This window comes from Cibotium barometz, chromosome 1 (genome assembly GCF_041138505.1).
Source record: "Cibotium barometz isolate CiBa-2024 chromosome 1, ASM4113850v1, whole genome shotgun sequence".
NCBI lineage: Eukaryota > Viridiplantae > Streptophyta > Polypodiopsida > Cyatheales > Cibotiaceae > Cibotium > Cibotium barometz.
The window spans coordinates 75,316,388-75,330,904 of NC_141046.1; the positions used below are offsets into that span (position 1 = coordinate 75,316,388).

General features: G+C 47.1%; 1 protein-coding gene across 1 annotated transcript in view; it reads left to right on the forward strand.

Annotated features, from left to right (window-relative positions):
- LOC147642417 (putative sugar phosphate/phosphate translocator At3g17430) overlaps nucleotides 1-14,517 on the forward strand; it is a 56,507-nt gene that overhangs the window by 21,938 nt on the left and 20,052 nt on the right. The window contains exons 6-7 of the mRNA XM_086806277.1: nucleotides 9,855-9,916; nucleotides 10,007-10,268. Of these exons, the coding sequence (XP_086662403.1) occupies nucleotides 9,855-9,916; nucleotides 10,007-10,268 (324 nt within the window). The remainder of the gene's footprint in view (nucleotides 1-9,854; nucleotides 9,917-10,006; nucleotides 10,269-14,517) is intronic.

The following is a 14,517-nucleotide window of genomic DNA, read 5'->3' on the forward strand; positions in this document are numbered from 1 at the left end:
TCAATGGCACCCATGATGGGAACTTCCCAGTCTATGCACATAACCGGCCAGCATATTTGCAAGCCCTCTTAAGCTCATCTTCACAGACAGAACACAATGCTTGAGTCATCAAATCAAATAAGCACAACATCAGCCACCAGAGAATCAGTGACCAGTTTAAGGAATGAGAGCCATTGTGAGATGTGCAACCTCGTCATACTTCCATGGACCTACCTGTAACTTGGTGACGCTGCCATGTAGAAGTACGCCCAATTCCTCTTCCTAGTGCATAACAGGTGCAAGCTATAAGTTGTGCCTCTCCTTTAAAGCGAGAGAGAAAGAAAGAAAGAAAGAAAGCTGTATTAACGTCTACTAGAGGCCAAACTCGACCTATGAGACAAATCAATGTACAACTGTCAATGTCTTCTGGATGTCCAGAAAAAAAAGAGGACAAAATGAACATGAAATAAACTATGAAAGTACCGAGCTAGTGGGGGGGGGGTGATGGATGGAGCACTACTGCTAGAGGTTTAGTATGCAACCTATATGCGCAGGGTGTACAAGAATGCAATGCAGATCTGTCTAGCTCCAACCAGTACCATAATGGGGGTGTAATATGTGATACATAGGCGATGGCGAGGCAAAAATACCTCGGAGCATGATCTTCGGGTGTGAGTGTAAGTGAGCTAGCCGCTCTTGGATATGGTGCTGATATCGAGCCAGACGGAGACCGAGAGCACCAGGCTACCAGACTCCCCGACTACATCAGAGGGAGATGAGAGAGAGAGAGAGAGAGAGAGAGAGAGAGAGAGAGTTGTATTAACGTCTTCAAAAGGCCAAAATGACTTATGAGACCAAAAGGTTACATCATATCCATGAGGTACATCAGCCTGGGTACAAAATAGTAATAAAGAAAGATAACAAAAATCAAGAACTACAAAATCTGATCTAGGTACATGAGCAGAGAGCTCTCATATCACCCTAATACATCCCTCATGGGCCACTGTAGTCTGTGACATGGTGCTCAAGGTGGTAAAATTGAGTTGTTGTGACATGGTGCGAGAGAGAGAGAGAGAGAGAGAGAGAGAGAGAGAGAGAGGGAGAAACTTTTTTTTTTTCGTAATAGAAGATATATTACCAAAAATTACTTTACAAATGGCCACATGGACGCTAGGTGATGTACTAGCTTTCCCTCACTAATTACTCCGAACCGTAGGTGTAGCTCGGAGTACCCTCATCCAATATATAGCCGTGTCATTCTCCACCAAATGAGTTGACCGCAAGGAAGAGACTTGCCACAATAGTAGCCCTTTTATACGACCTATGTAAGCTGTAATACCAACTTTTGCATCAAATATGAAGGCATTCCTAGTCAACTAGATATGCCACAAACCTGTCCACCTGAAAAAATTAAAGAAAACTGAATGTTCTGGGCTATCGAGCCCATTCGGAATCTTGCCAAAAGGAAACTTTCTTTCTTTCTTTCTTTTTCTCTTTTTCTCTCTCTTAAACATGCACATACACACTATACATGCATTGCGGAAGTGTGATCTTGATTAATGCTAAGCAATTTACATTAATGCTAATCCTATTGTTTAGCTAACACACCAAAGACAAGAGATGTAAACCTAATCTACTATTTATTGTTCATATTGCAATGGTTCTTGGTTGTAGACTTAAGATTTGGTCCATGCGTATGCTATGGTTGTTTTTAGGTTGGCCAGCCACCACCTTTCATGTCCAAAAACATCATCATAAACTTCATAAAACATGTTCATATTGTGCCCCAAAGCTATCCCATCCATGGGCACACGTCTTGATTGCGCTGTCCAAATTGCCTAAGTTGGACCATATTTTGTTCCTTATCTTGTGCCTAAGAGATGACTGTTGCTGAGAACCATGTCCATGTGGCACTCAGAGATGTGATGCACATGAAATCCCCTTTTGCTAAACTTGGAGCAATGGGGCACATAATGCATGGTGCACCTTTGCTTCTCGGGTCTCGTCCATTTGTAGGCTCTGGCTATGCTCCCAACACAAGGGCTCGGTCACCAATAGAACCATGGGAATTGGTGAATCACTCGTAGTCTCATCCTCCTCCCTATTGGACTTGGAGAGACTCTTTGGAATCTCCTTTGAAATTGACAAGTTGACCTCCTCCTCCAAACGTGTTTTGGAGAGATCCACCTCCAAATGGGATTCAGAGAGATCCACCTCCAAATGAGATCCCTCTCCTTGGGAATTGTTTTTCTGAACTCATCCTCCTCCAAACGGGATTCGGAGAGATCCACTTGTTGTTTGGGTTTGGGACCTAGGTTCAGGTTTTGCGCTGCATCTTGAGCAATGGCACGTCTTTTGAAGTCTTTCCATCTATGATAGCGCCATCCGGAAGCTCCTCCTACCTTGGAAGCTCTCCCTCTCTTGGATCAACGCCCTTGGTCTTGGGTTGCTCCTCAACCCTAGGTGATTCCACTTCCGTCTTTGCCGATGTTGCCATGATCATTTCCATCGCATTGGTTGTAACTTCCTTTGCAAAAACCTCATTTCATTCTTTCTGCTCCCTCGAGGTGAGATTCTTGTCAAAGAAGCATTTGTCAGAACATGCAGCGGAAATGATATCCAAACTTGGGTAGACAAGAGCAAGTAGATTGCAGAAAATAACCAGCACAAGAAACACTGAGAGATGTGTGTAAACTCTTCTCTATACACAAGATCCCGAAGATACTGAATGAGAAAGTGGAGGAGGATGGGGGGCAATATATACAAGCCCATGAGGGCAGTCGGCCAGCACTAAAAAGTGCCCACGACTAGGTAAATGTCCACGACTGCTGAAAAATGGCAGTCGGCCAGCATCTGATGCCCTACGCCTGTGCAGAACAAGTCGGCCAGCACTCAGACAGCCCACGACTGATACAGATGCAGTCGGCCAGCTTCAGAGTGCTCCTGGCATCAACTGGCAGCCCTCCAGCCACTAGAAAAAAAATGGGAAAAATAGGGAAAAAATACGGGGAGTGTGGAAAAATGATATACGGGCGGGCACACCCACAACAGAGGCCCTGGTGTATACAAATAGACAGGAGATGACTTCTAACACCCCCTCTCAGCTCCTGGCTGTGTAACCAACCCCAGGGAGCTGGACTGCCGCCTGAGCGTAGCCTGAGGTAGAGACTTCGTGAAGAGGTCCGCCGCATTGTCCTCCGTCGAACAATAAAGTAGCAAGATGTCACCCGCCAAGATCTTCTCACGAACAAAGTGATACTGTATCTCTATATACTTGGTCCGGGCCTGGAAAACCGGGTTCCGAGCAATAGCTATACAACTCTGGTTATCACACTGGATGACTGTGGGCTCCCTCTGTGGAAACCCCATCTCGCCAAGCAGCCTCCGCAGCCATACAACCTCACAAGCAGCACCACAAGCAGTCCGATACTCTGCCTCTGTCGAAGAAAGGGCAATAGTCGGCTGCTTCTTGCTGCTCCAAGAAACCGCTCCTGAGCCGAGGGTAAAAGTGTATCCTGAAGTAGATCTCCTCGTGTCTGGATCTCCTCCCCAATCTGAGTCACTCCAACCTTGGAGCTTGACTCCATTCCCTCCTGTGTAAAAGAGTCCCAGATCCTTCGCACTCTGCAGATACCGCAAGATCCGCAATCCTGCGTCCCAATGCGTCTTCAATGGCGTCTGCATAAAAGAGCTCAACAGCCCCACAGAGAAGCTCAAGTCCAATCTGGTGTTCAGCAACCAGATCAATGAACCAACCAACTTCCGGTACTGCGAGGCATCAACTGGCTCACAAGGATCTGTAACGGTTAACTTTGTGTTCGGGTCCATCGGCGAAGTAATAGGCTTGCAGTTCTCCATCCCAAAGGCCTCAAGCAACTCATGAACATACCGCTGCTGAGAGACGAAAAACCCCCTCTGGGTCTGCCAGATCTCCAATCCCAAGAAGAAGTGGAGTAAGCCTAAGTCGGTCATCTCAAACTCCTTTGACAAGGCAGCCTTCGTCACTCCAATGTGCTCCACATGACCGCCGGTGAGAATGAGATCATCCACATAAAGGATGATGAGTGTGACCATGCCGCGTTCCCGAAAGAGATACAGGTTCGGATCTGCAACCGATCTCTGGAATCCAGTCCGAATAAAGAAGGAATCAATCTTCTGATTCCAAGCCCGCGGAGCCTGCTTAAGACCATACAAGGCCTTACGTAACCTGTAAACCATCCCTTCCGATCCTGGAACAATGAAGCCTGGAGGCTGCTCTACGTACACCTCCTCCTGCAGGTCACCATTAAGGAACGCCGATTTTACATCCATCTGGTACACGGGCCACCTCTGAGAAGAAGCAAGGGCAAGAACGGTCCGAATCGTGGTCATCCGCGCTGTCGGTGCAAAGGTATCCTCGTAGTCGATGCCTGGCCGCTGAGCATAACCCTTAGCCACGAGCCTGGCTTTGTGTTTGTCCACCGACCCATCAGCCGCGTACTTGGTCTTAAAGACCCATTTGACACCAATGACTGACCGCTTCGACGGCCTCGGTACCAACTCCCAAGTGTTGTTCTTCTCAATGGCGTCAAGTTCCACCTGCATGGCTTCCCTCCAAGTATCCTGTGAAAGGGCTTCCTTTACGGAAGTGGGCTCTTTATCCCGCATGATACGAGACATAAGAGCATAGTTCACCTGAAGAAGCTCCGCCGTGTTGCTTTTATCTCGAACTCGATGTGATCTTCGAGGGCCGTCCTCTGTGGTCCACTCGGAGGGTAGCTCCGTGACACCTGACTCCCGAAGGGTGTCCATCAACCACCTAGGTACTCGAACAGATCGTGGAGCCTCATGTGGTCGCAGGGGCTCAACTCCAGCTGCGGGCTCAACCTCCTGTGATGACTGAGGTGGATCAATTGGAGCGGTAGACTGGGAATCATCATCAGACTCTGGATCTCCAAGAAGTGGCGGCTCCTCGACAGTGGATGCTGGAACATGCTCGTCAAAGACCACATCCCGGCTGACAACAATCTCGTTCCTCTCTGGATCATACAACCTGTATCCCTTGGAAAGAGAGTTATACCCCACAAATACCAGCTTGCGGGACTTGGAGTCAAGCTTCCCCCTCTGCTTCTTCGGAATATGTACATACGCGTCACTCCCAAAAACACGGAAGTGCGAGACATCGGGTTTCCTGCCAAAATATGCCTCAAATGGAGTCATATGGGGTACAGAAGTCGTCGGAGAGCGGTTAATGGTATGGACAGCTGTCGCCACAGCCTCACCCCAAAGTGGACGAGGAAGATCTCGATGCTCCAGCATGGTCCTCGCCATCTCCACCACAGTCCTGTTCTTACGTTCAACAACTCCATTCTTCGAAGGCGATCCGGTATTGGCCAATTCCCTCTTGATGCCATGATCTGCACAAAACCGAAAGAATACAGTCGAGGAGAATTCCCCTCCTTTGTCAGCCTTGAGAGTCTTGACCTGAAATCCAGACTCTTTCTCCACCATCACGTGCCAATCCTTGAACCGAGCAAAAGCCTGGTCCTTCTGTGAAAGAAAGTAGACCCACGTGAATCTGGTACAATCATCAACAAGGAGCATGAAGTAGAGAGATCCTCCCAAGGATGGTATCTGCTGTGGTCCACACAAGTCAGTGTGAATCAACTCCAAAGGTTTCGAAGCCCGCCTGGAAGCCTGCTTCGGAAAGGATTCCCTGTGCTGCTTACCACGTATGCAAGAACTGCAGCGTCCTTGCCTACTACCAACATCTGGCAAGCCAACCACCATCTGGTCCCGGAAGGCGCGCCGCAAAGCATCCACATTTAAGTGGCCAAAACGAAAGTGCCACAAATCTCCGACCTGAGAGCCTGTCAGTGAGGAGAGTGCAGAGAGCTTGTAGATGCCGTTCTCCACACCGCCTTCCCAAACAACTTTGCCTGTCTCACGGTCCCTTAGAGCAACTGAATGCTCCTCAAATTCCACCCGAAAGCCAGTCTTGCATACCTCATGCACTGACAAAAGATGAAAGCCCAGAGCAGGGACATAAAGAACACGGGAAGCATGCTTGCCCCCCTTGCCGTCGGGAATGATCTCATCCGGCCCTCACTATGAATCGGAATAGTGGAGTTATCACCAATAAAGATACGACCTGACTGCCGCTTCAGATCCAGGAAGAAGTCACGGGATGGAGTCATGTGCCTGGAAGCACCACTGTCGAGAATCCATTCCCGAGTATCCTTTGCGGTGAAGCCAACTGCCTCCTCGCTCGAAGACGATGAATCATCGGAGTCCACCATCTCCAAGTGCACAAATGCCGGAGTCTTCGCAGCTGAGGCTGAGGACTCAGCACTCTTCCCTGTCCGCTTAGGGCACTTCCTCCAGTAGTGGCCTTTCTCGCCACAATCATTACAAGATCTTTCGGCCTTCAGCTTCTCTCGTTCTGGATCAGGCTTCTTCTCGGAAGACTTATCTGGTGAAGCCTTCCCTTTGTCCTTGTTGGTATTATGGCCTTTCGACCGTTGGCCAGTTAAGGCCTCCGAACCTCCGCCGTGAGGAGGGTTCGTGAAACGTTCCTCCTGGTCCAAGACCATTGGCACAAGCTCCTCCCATGTAATGGTGCTGAGCCTGCCACTCGTGATCAACGAGGAATAGAAAGCGGAATACTGACCAGGCAAGTGGGAAAGTAACGTGATGGCCATATCTTCGGACGATATCTCTTTCCCAGCTTGAAGGACTTCCTGCTGAAGGGCCTGCAGCTTGTTAATGTGTTCCCGCATCGTCGAAGACTTTGCAGGGTTCATAACCCGCATCTGCACTTCCAAGGATATCCGCTTCATGGGTGACACCCTGTTGTACAAAGAAGCCAAGTGCTCCCATATGCCTCTTGCCAGCGTCATGTGCTTCACATGGTTGATCACCTGTGGTGTGCAATTGAGGAATATAAATGACCGGACCCTGGCGTTGACACGGTCCCACATTTGTGCCTGTGCCTCTTGGTCCTTCCTCGCTGATAAAACCTCCCCTTCCTCAGCTTCCGGCCTTGGCACCCCTTTGATAATAAAATCAGCAAGATCATATGACTCCAAAACTGACTCCATCATGACCTTCCAGATGCCATAATTGGACCCGTCCAACTGCCGATCCACTGGGAATGTGGGGGGAGTCGGAATCTTCACGTGCTTCTCAGCCATCTCGGAGAGTAACCTGAAAGGGTGGGTGGGTGGGAGAGTCGGAATCTTCACGTGCTTCTCAGCCATCTCGAGTAAATCCGCCATCTCGGAGAGTAACCTGAAAGGGTGGGTGGGTGGGAAAAATCTGAAAATCAGAAAATATGCAAGTGGCTGTCCAGCCCCTCTGCCCGCCTTCCTCTTGCACCTTCACTTCCCGTTCAGCCCGAAACAGTCCACCGATCAGCAACCTGTTGCTCCCCCTCTTGCTCAGAAAAACGCCCAAGATCTGCTAGAGCCTAGGGCTCTGATACCATGTCAGAATATGCAGCGGAAATGATATCCAAACTTGGGTAGACAAGAGCAAGTAGACTGCAGAAAATAACCAGCACAAGAAACGCTGAGAGATGTGTGTGAACTCTTCTCTATACACAAGATCCCGAAGATACTGAATGAGAAAGTGGAGGAGGATGGGGGGCAATATATACAAGCCCATGAGGGCAGTCGGCCAGCACTAAAAAGTGCCCACGATTGCTGAAAAATGGCAGTCGGCCAGCATCTGATGCCCTACGCCTGTGCAGAACAAGTCGGCCAGCACTCAGACAGCCCACGACTGATACAGATGCAGTCGGCCAGCTTCAGAGTGCTGGCATCAACTGGCAGCCCTCCAGCCACTAGAAAAAAAATGGGAAAAATAGGGAAAAAATACGGGGAGTGTGGAAAAATGATATACGGGCGGGCACACCCACAACAGAGGCCCTGGTGTATACAAATAGACAGGAGATGACTTCTAACAGCATTTAGAAGTATTCAAGAAAAGCCATATCTACCTAGGTTAGACCTAGGCTAAGGCTTTTGCAAGTCCTAGATTACATGCAACCTATGCTATATAAAAATGGGCTGAAAACCTAAAAACGCAAACCCTAATTTGGTTTTCCAACTTTGCACATTGAATTTGGGGCTGAAAACACTTCCGCAATGGTTCAACTACTAATGCAATACATGGAAGCCCTAATTTTGGTGCAAGCCCTAGAACTCAAAAGCTAGTTTCTAAAACCCTAATTCAACATGCACAATCTCTACCTAAGGATGGCCCTAGGGTGAGCTATGCTTCGATACCACTATTACATGCATTGTAGAATCTTGATTAATGCTAATCCTACGGTTTACACATAGAAGACAAGAGATGTAACTCTAATCTATTGTTTATTGCCAAAACATGCTTATATTACAATGGTCCTTGGATCTAGACTTTGATCCAGCTAACCTACTTGTGCATACAAAAGATGTCTTGTTGAATTGTGGATGTAGCTTGGTCGTGCTCTTTGATGCTTGCGTTCTTGCCTAGAGTTGCCTTGGGTTGCCTCTATGGGGGGTTCTTGCCAACACCTGAAAGATGCCTAAATGAGGGGTTGAAACCCTTTTTGTATAGGGTTCATAGTTGGTTGTTTTTAGGCACCCCTAGACAAACCAAAGGCAAAGGGATGAGGCACCACATCCGCTCAAACATAGTTGCACCCAAAAATGTTTCATACTGATTGGAAACCACTTTTATGAAAAATGTTTTTTTGGGGGCCTCATCTGATAACGACATAATGCTAGGCTTTCTATGCTGTCATTGCTCCATTGCTTCCAGACCAAAAGAATGAGCTCCTTGGAGAAGCTCTCAAGCATCAGGCCTGTTTGCATGAGTTAGTCTTGGGAAGGGATTATCTTGGCATAAGAAATGATGCACTGAATTGTTTAATATGGTAATTAAACTCTTACAGAATCACTGAAGCTTTTTACATGGTAAGTAAACACTTCAAATATTATCCACACTGCACTGGCACCGGGTCCTAATGGTCATGATGGCCCCCTCCTTGTGGAGTACTTACTTTACTGATATTGGAATGTGAAAGTACAAGAATGGACACCTCCTTGCAGAGTATTTCCTTTACTGATGTGGGAATGTGAAAGTGCAATGCTGACTTGCTGCTGAAATGGTTACCTCAATGTGCAAGTTAAGCCAAGCATTGAGTACAAACCTCCTGATTTTCTCCCCAGATCACCTACTGATTGGCTGAGCCTGAAGATGCTGCTGATTTGCCACTCTTTTCTGACTGAATCTGGACTTCAATTGCTGTCCTCTTTAGCTGCTCTGATGGAGAGGAAATGAGGCAGGTAGTGGGCGTTTTGAAGATGCTGGCGAATCTGAGAGGACAAACAGGGTACAGTTGGCCTATCCCCTTTTTTTCCCATTTTTCACCTATTAAAAGACCCCCTTAGGTTCATTTTAAGGGTTCTATCTCTTTGCCCCACCACATAACAAGGGTGAAGAAGAAATCACCCACAGGTTGGTAGCCGAAAGTGGTGCAAATGGGCCAGAAATGTGCTAGAAAAGTGCCTCATGATATGTACTTTGCTCTTTTGTTTTCGGCTTGCGCATTCTCTAGTCCTTTTCCCCTGGGCGCTGGAATCTCCCATCAAAGGTGTGTACCTACTTATATCCCTACCTGTCTGTATGCTCAATGGCCTTTGTTCCTTATCAATTTGGGTTCACAGTGGCGAGCTCTCACTTAATCTATGACATAGATGCCCTCAGTAGTCACGGCACATGGTCTCAGACCTGAATAATGCGTCTGCCAAGCAGCTGTATCAATTGTGATCTGTGGTGAAAGCATCTTGTTGTATTCTTTTCTTTGCATCCATTTAAGCTACTAATTTTTTGTGATGGTGAAATGCCAGGTTCGGCAACACTGCCTATCTATACATTTCAGTGGCGTTCATCCAAATGTTGAAGGCCTTAAGTATGTTCACCCCCTAAGAAGAAAACCAGAGTGTTTGGATATGCATGCTCACTGCTTTTCATTTCTTATGGATCTTTACTGTCTTTGCAGTGCCTGTTGCAACCTTCTTGATGGCTATTATATGTGGGACAGACAAAGCTAGGTGTGACTTGTTCCTGAACATGTTACTTGTCAGCTTGGGAGTTGCCATCTCCTCTTTTGGTGAGATTCATTTCAACATAACTGGAACTGCATATCAGGTCACTGGCATACTTGCTGAAGCTCTTCGGCTAGTGCTAACGCAAGTTCTGCTACAAAAAAAAGGGCTTACCTTGAACCCCATCACCAGTTTGTACTATATAGCTCCTTGCAGGTCATCTCTTTATCTCGGAGCAATTGTTGCGAACATTGGTGTCATGACACTACAAACCTCTGTGCACGTATTGTCGTTAAGGGTGTGTGTGAGAGAGAGAGAAAGAAAGAAAGAAAGATATATTAAGCGTCTACTAAAGACCCAATGGGCCTATGAGACCAAAGTGATACAATAATGTCCATGGCATATCTCATCATGAATGGAAAATAAAACAGAAAGAAAACATAAACATAGCTATCTCACTGGGGTGATACAAAACTGTCCATGGAAACTCATAATGGAATACTAAGAACATAGAACATGAGAGCAACATCAGCTCTGAGTCGATGGTATACCACTCTCCAAAATATTAAGCATGGGGCTAATGAGTATGGCCGAGAGGTCTCCCTAAGCTATGTCACTTGGAAAGGTAGCTCGATGGCGGTGGAGCATGTCCTGGATCTGGAGCTGATGAGGTGATCGTGGCCGACGGGGGGTCAAGGGCGTCGGGCACGCTCGAGTGTAGAGGCTCGGTCCGAGGTAACTCCTCTCGGGCGAGGTAGGTCCAGAGCAGCTCGTGGAGAGAGAAAGAAAGAAGAAAGAAAGCTGTATTAACGTCTACTAGAGGCCGAACTCGACCTATGAGACAAATCAATGTACGACTGTCAATGTCTTCTGGATGTCCAGAAAAAAAAAGACAAAATGAACATGAAATAAACTATGAAAGTACTGAGCTAGTGGGGGGGTGTGATGGATGGAGCACTACTGCTAGAGGCTCAATATGCAACCTATATGCGCAGGGTATACAAGAATGCAATGCAGATTTGTCTAGCTCCAACCAGTACCATAATGGGGGTGTAATACGTGATACATAGGCGATGGCGAGGCAAAAATACCTCGGAGCATGATCTCTGGGTGTGAGTGTAAGTGAGTTAGCCGCTCTTGGATATGGTGCTGATGTCGAGCCCGTATCTCTATCTCCCTCTGATGTAGTCTGGGAGTCTGGTAGCCTGGTGCTCTCGGTCTCCGTCTGGCTCGGAGGTCCGCAGCACGTTGAAGTGTAACCCCCTCTTGTGTCAGGGTAGGCAGTGGGATAGATCTCTGGAAGAAATTAGTGAGATGGAGCTGTCGCTCACCTCTCCCTGTGGTATGAGTCCGTAGCAGTGTCTCTGTGGCAAGAACGGGCCAAATTTGCGCTGGTCTGCAGACTCCATGATCTGGCGGAGTGAGGGATGTCCCCTGAAGATGATGGTGTATATCTCTCTAATGACACTATACGATCTGCATCTGCATACATAATGTTCCTCACTCTCAACCTCCTCCTGGCATAGTCTGCATATCCTCTCTGCTCTGGGGATTCGTCCTGCCCTACCTGCCTCAATCTCAAGTTGGTGTGATGACACTTTGAGCTGGCCAATCACCACTCGGGCACTGTGAGGCATGTACACATCCATGTATCCATGTCTCTATGAATCCATCCGTTGAGATACGCATAAACTGATCTCTGTAGTATAGCATCTTCGGCGGTAGAGGCTGACTGGGTGTACTCCAAGTCTCTTGAGTCCAAGTCTCTTGAGTGTATCGCTGCCATAAATCTTGTCGAAGGACTCTGTTCCTCTCACTGTGAGAGCTGGATGTGTGGTGCATGTATATCATACTCATATTTAAGGATATCTTGATCATGAGCATTTCTTGTTTGCCCCACTTAATGGATGTGATGTATTGCTTGGCAAGCCATGGCATCGTAGGCTTGAGCCCCGCAAAGAGTACAAGACAAACAGAATTTCCTTTATGCATAGAGGCTGCATGCATGTTATTGATGCTGGCATGGAAGGGGATTCTATCCCAGTTGTATCTCACATCCAAATTAATAAAGCAATGAAAAAGAGTCTTTCTGCGTACTTGGTTTTTGTTTGTGACAACATTGAACCAAGTCATGAAAATGTGGATGTTTTGACTCAGGATAGGCTGAATTTTCGTCATGTATACAAAGATTATTTTACTGATGCATTGCCAGGTGAACTACCTCCTCAAAGGCCCAAGGATCATCGCATAGATCTTGTGCCAGGTAGTTCTCCACCTAACAAACCCGCATATTGTGTGAGTGCCACACAACAAGAAGAGATTATGAAGCAGGTTAATGAGCTCTTTGAGCCAAACTCCTCACCTTTTTGCTCTCCCGTGCTTTTGGTACAAAAGAAAGATGGGTCATTCCACATGTGTGTGGATTATAGAGCTCTAAATAAGCTCACCATCAAGAACAAATTTCCAATCCCGCACATTGATGACATTTTGGATAAGCTTGATGGCTCGGCTTGTTTCAGCCGTATTGATTTGAAGAGTGGTTATCACTAGATACGAGTGGTGCCAGAGGATGTCCACAAAACTGCATTCATGACAGCTTTTGCATTGTATGAGTTTTTGGTGATGCCTTTTGGTCTCACCAATGCCCCTGCCACATTCAATCATATGATGGATAGGATATTCCGATCCCATCGAAAATTCACAGGTGTATTCTTTGATGACATCTTGGTTTTCTCCAAGAATAAGCAAGAGCATAGGACTCATTTGGCTATAGTGTTTGAAGAGTTACGGAAGTATAAACTCTTCATTAATGCCAAGAAAAGTGAGTTCTTTCTTTCAGAGATACACTATTTGGGCCACATTGTATCCAAGGATGGTGTAAGAATGAATCCTGCCAAGATTGAAACCATTCGGAATTGGCCGGAGTTGCAAAATGTACATGAGATACGTAGCTTTCTAGAGTTATGTTCATATTACAGGCACTTTATAAGGCATTTTGCTATGATTGCCACGCCTTTACATGATCTCACAAAGAAGAAAGCCACTTTTAAATGGACCTCAAAGGAGCAAGATGCCTTTTTGCAACTCATGAATGCTATCATATATGGACCTGTCTTGATTGTTCCCGACTTGCAAAAGCCATTCACAGTGGAATGTGATGCATGTGGGAATTGTATCGAGGCTGTCCTATATCAAGAAGGTCATGCAATTGCGTATGAGAGCCGTCGATTGTATTGGTGGTTCCATCTTCTCTTCGGTCATTCTTATTGACACCATTCACTGCTAAGGAGTTGGCGGAGGCATTGACGGCACTTCCCAGGGGCAAATGCCCGAGGGCGGACGGGCTTCCAGTCTCCTTCTTTCTTCGTCACTCGGACCTCATGGAAGGCGGCCTTCAAGCTGCCTTCAATGAGATTATTATCACAGGGGCCATGCCAGAGAGGCTCTCAGAGGGCTTGATTCACTTGATTCCCAAGGAGGGTGGTGACAGATTGGAGATCCGACAGTGAAGACCCATCACTCTTCTAGGGACAGCCTATAAGATCTTGGCCAAGGCCATCAACAGGAGACTTCAGCCTTTTCTTCCAGACTTGATCCACGACACTCAGACTGGCTTTGTTCAGGATCGAAGCATTTTGGACAACATCTTTACCTTCTAGGAGGCGACAACTTCAGCCAGGATGCGGCAGCAAGACCTCATTGTGCTACTCCTCGACTTTGAGAAAGCTTATGATAGGGTGGATTGGAGCTTTCTGGAGGGCACAATGCGCAAGATGGGATTTGTTACAAGACTGAGTATTTTACCTCTTTTTCTTAAGCACTGTGATTATGTTTAACATTCACTGATCATGTTTAATCTTGTATATGCATGTGTAAGTTTGTACACGTGTGTGGATGCAAATACATGTTTGGTGTGCGTGTGTGCATGTGTGTGCATGCTCATGTACATGTTTATGTGTTTTTCTCTTACCTTGCTGCAAGTATAGCAATTTCTCTCTCAAGACTCCTTGTGGGTCAATCCTGCAGGTACAACCAGTTAGCAGGAACCTGACACTTGACACTATGGCACAGGAACCTGACACATGGCACTGCCACGTGAGCACCCGCCCTGACTTGGCGACCAATTGAGGCTCTCCAATGGATCCTGAGGCCCACACTTGGGTTCGGTATCTCAGTTGCCAAGTTGGCATCGATATCTCTCCCGAGCAACAGCTCACCCCACTTCTTCTGAGTATTCGGAAGAAGCTTTTATACTAGAGCTCGGCGGGGCTCTCCGTAGCAGGCAGAGTGGTGGTGGCGAACCAAGTACTTCTAGCCATCATGTGGTACATCACTTCGTGCTGGGCCTTTTCTTGGGCATGTATTGGCCAAGTACAACGATTGATCCAGAACTTCTTTTGGACCAACAGTGATGAGAGGCCACCCAGGGCCAAGGTGGCATGGAGAGTGATCATTCAGCCATGTC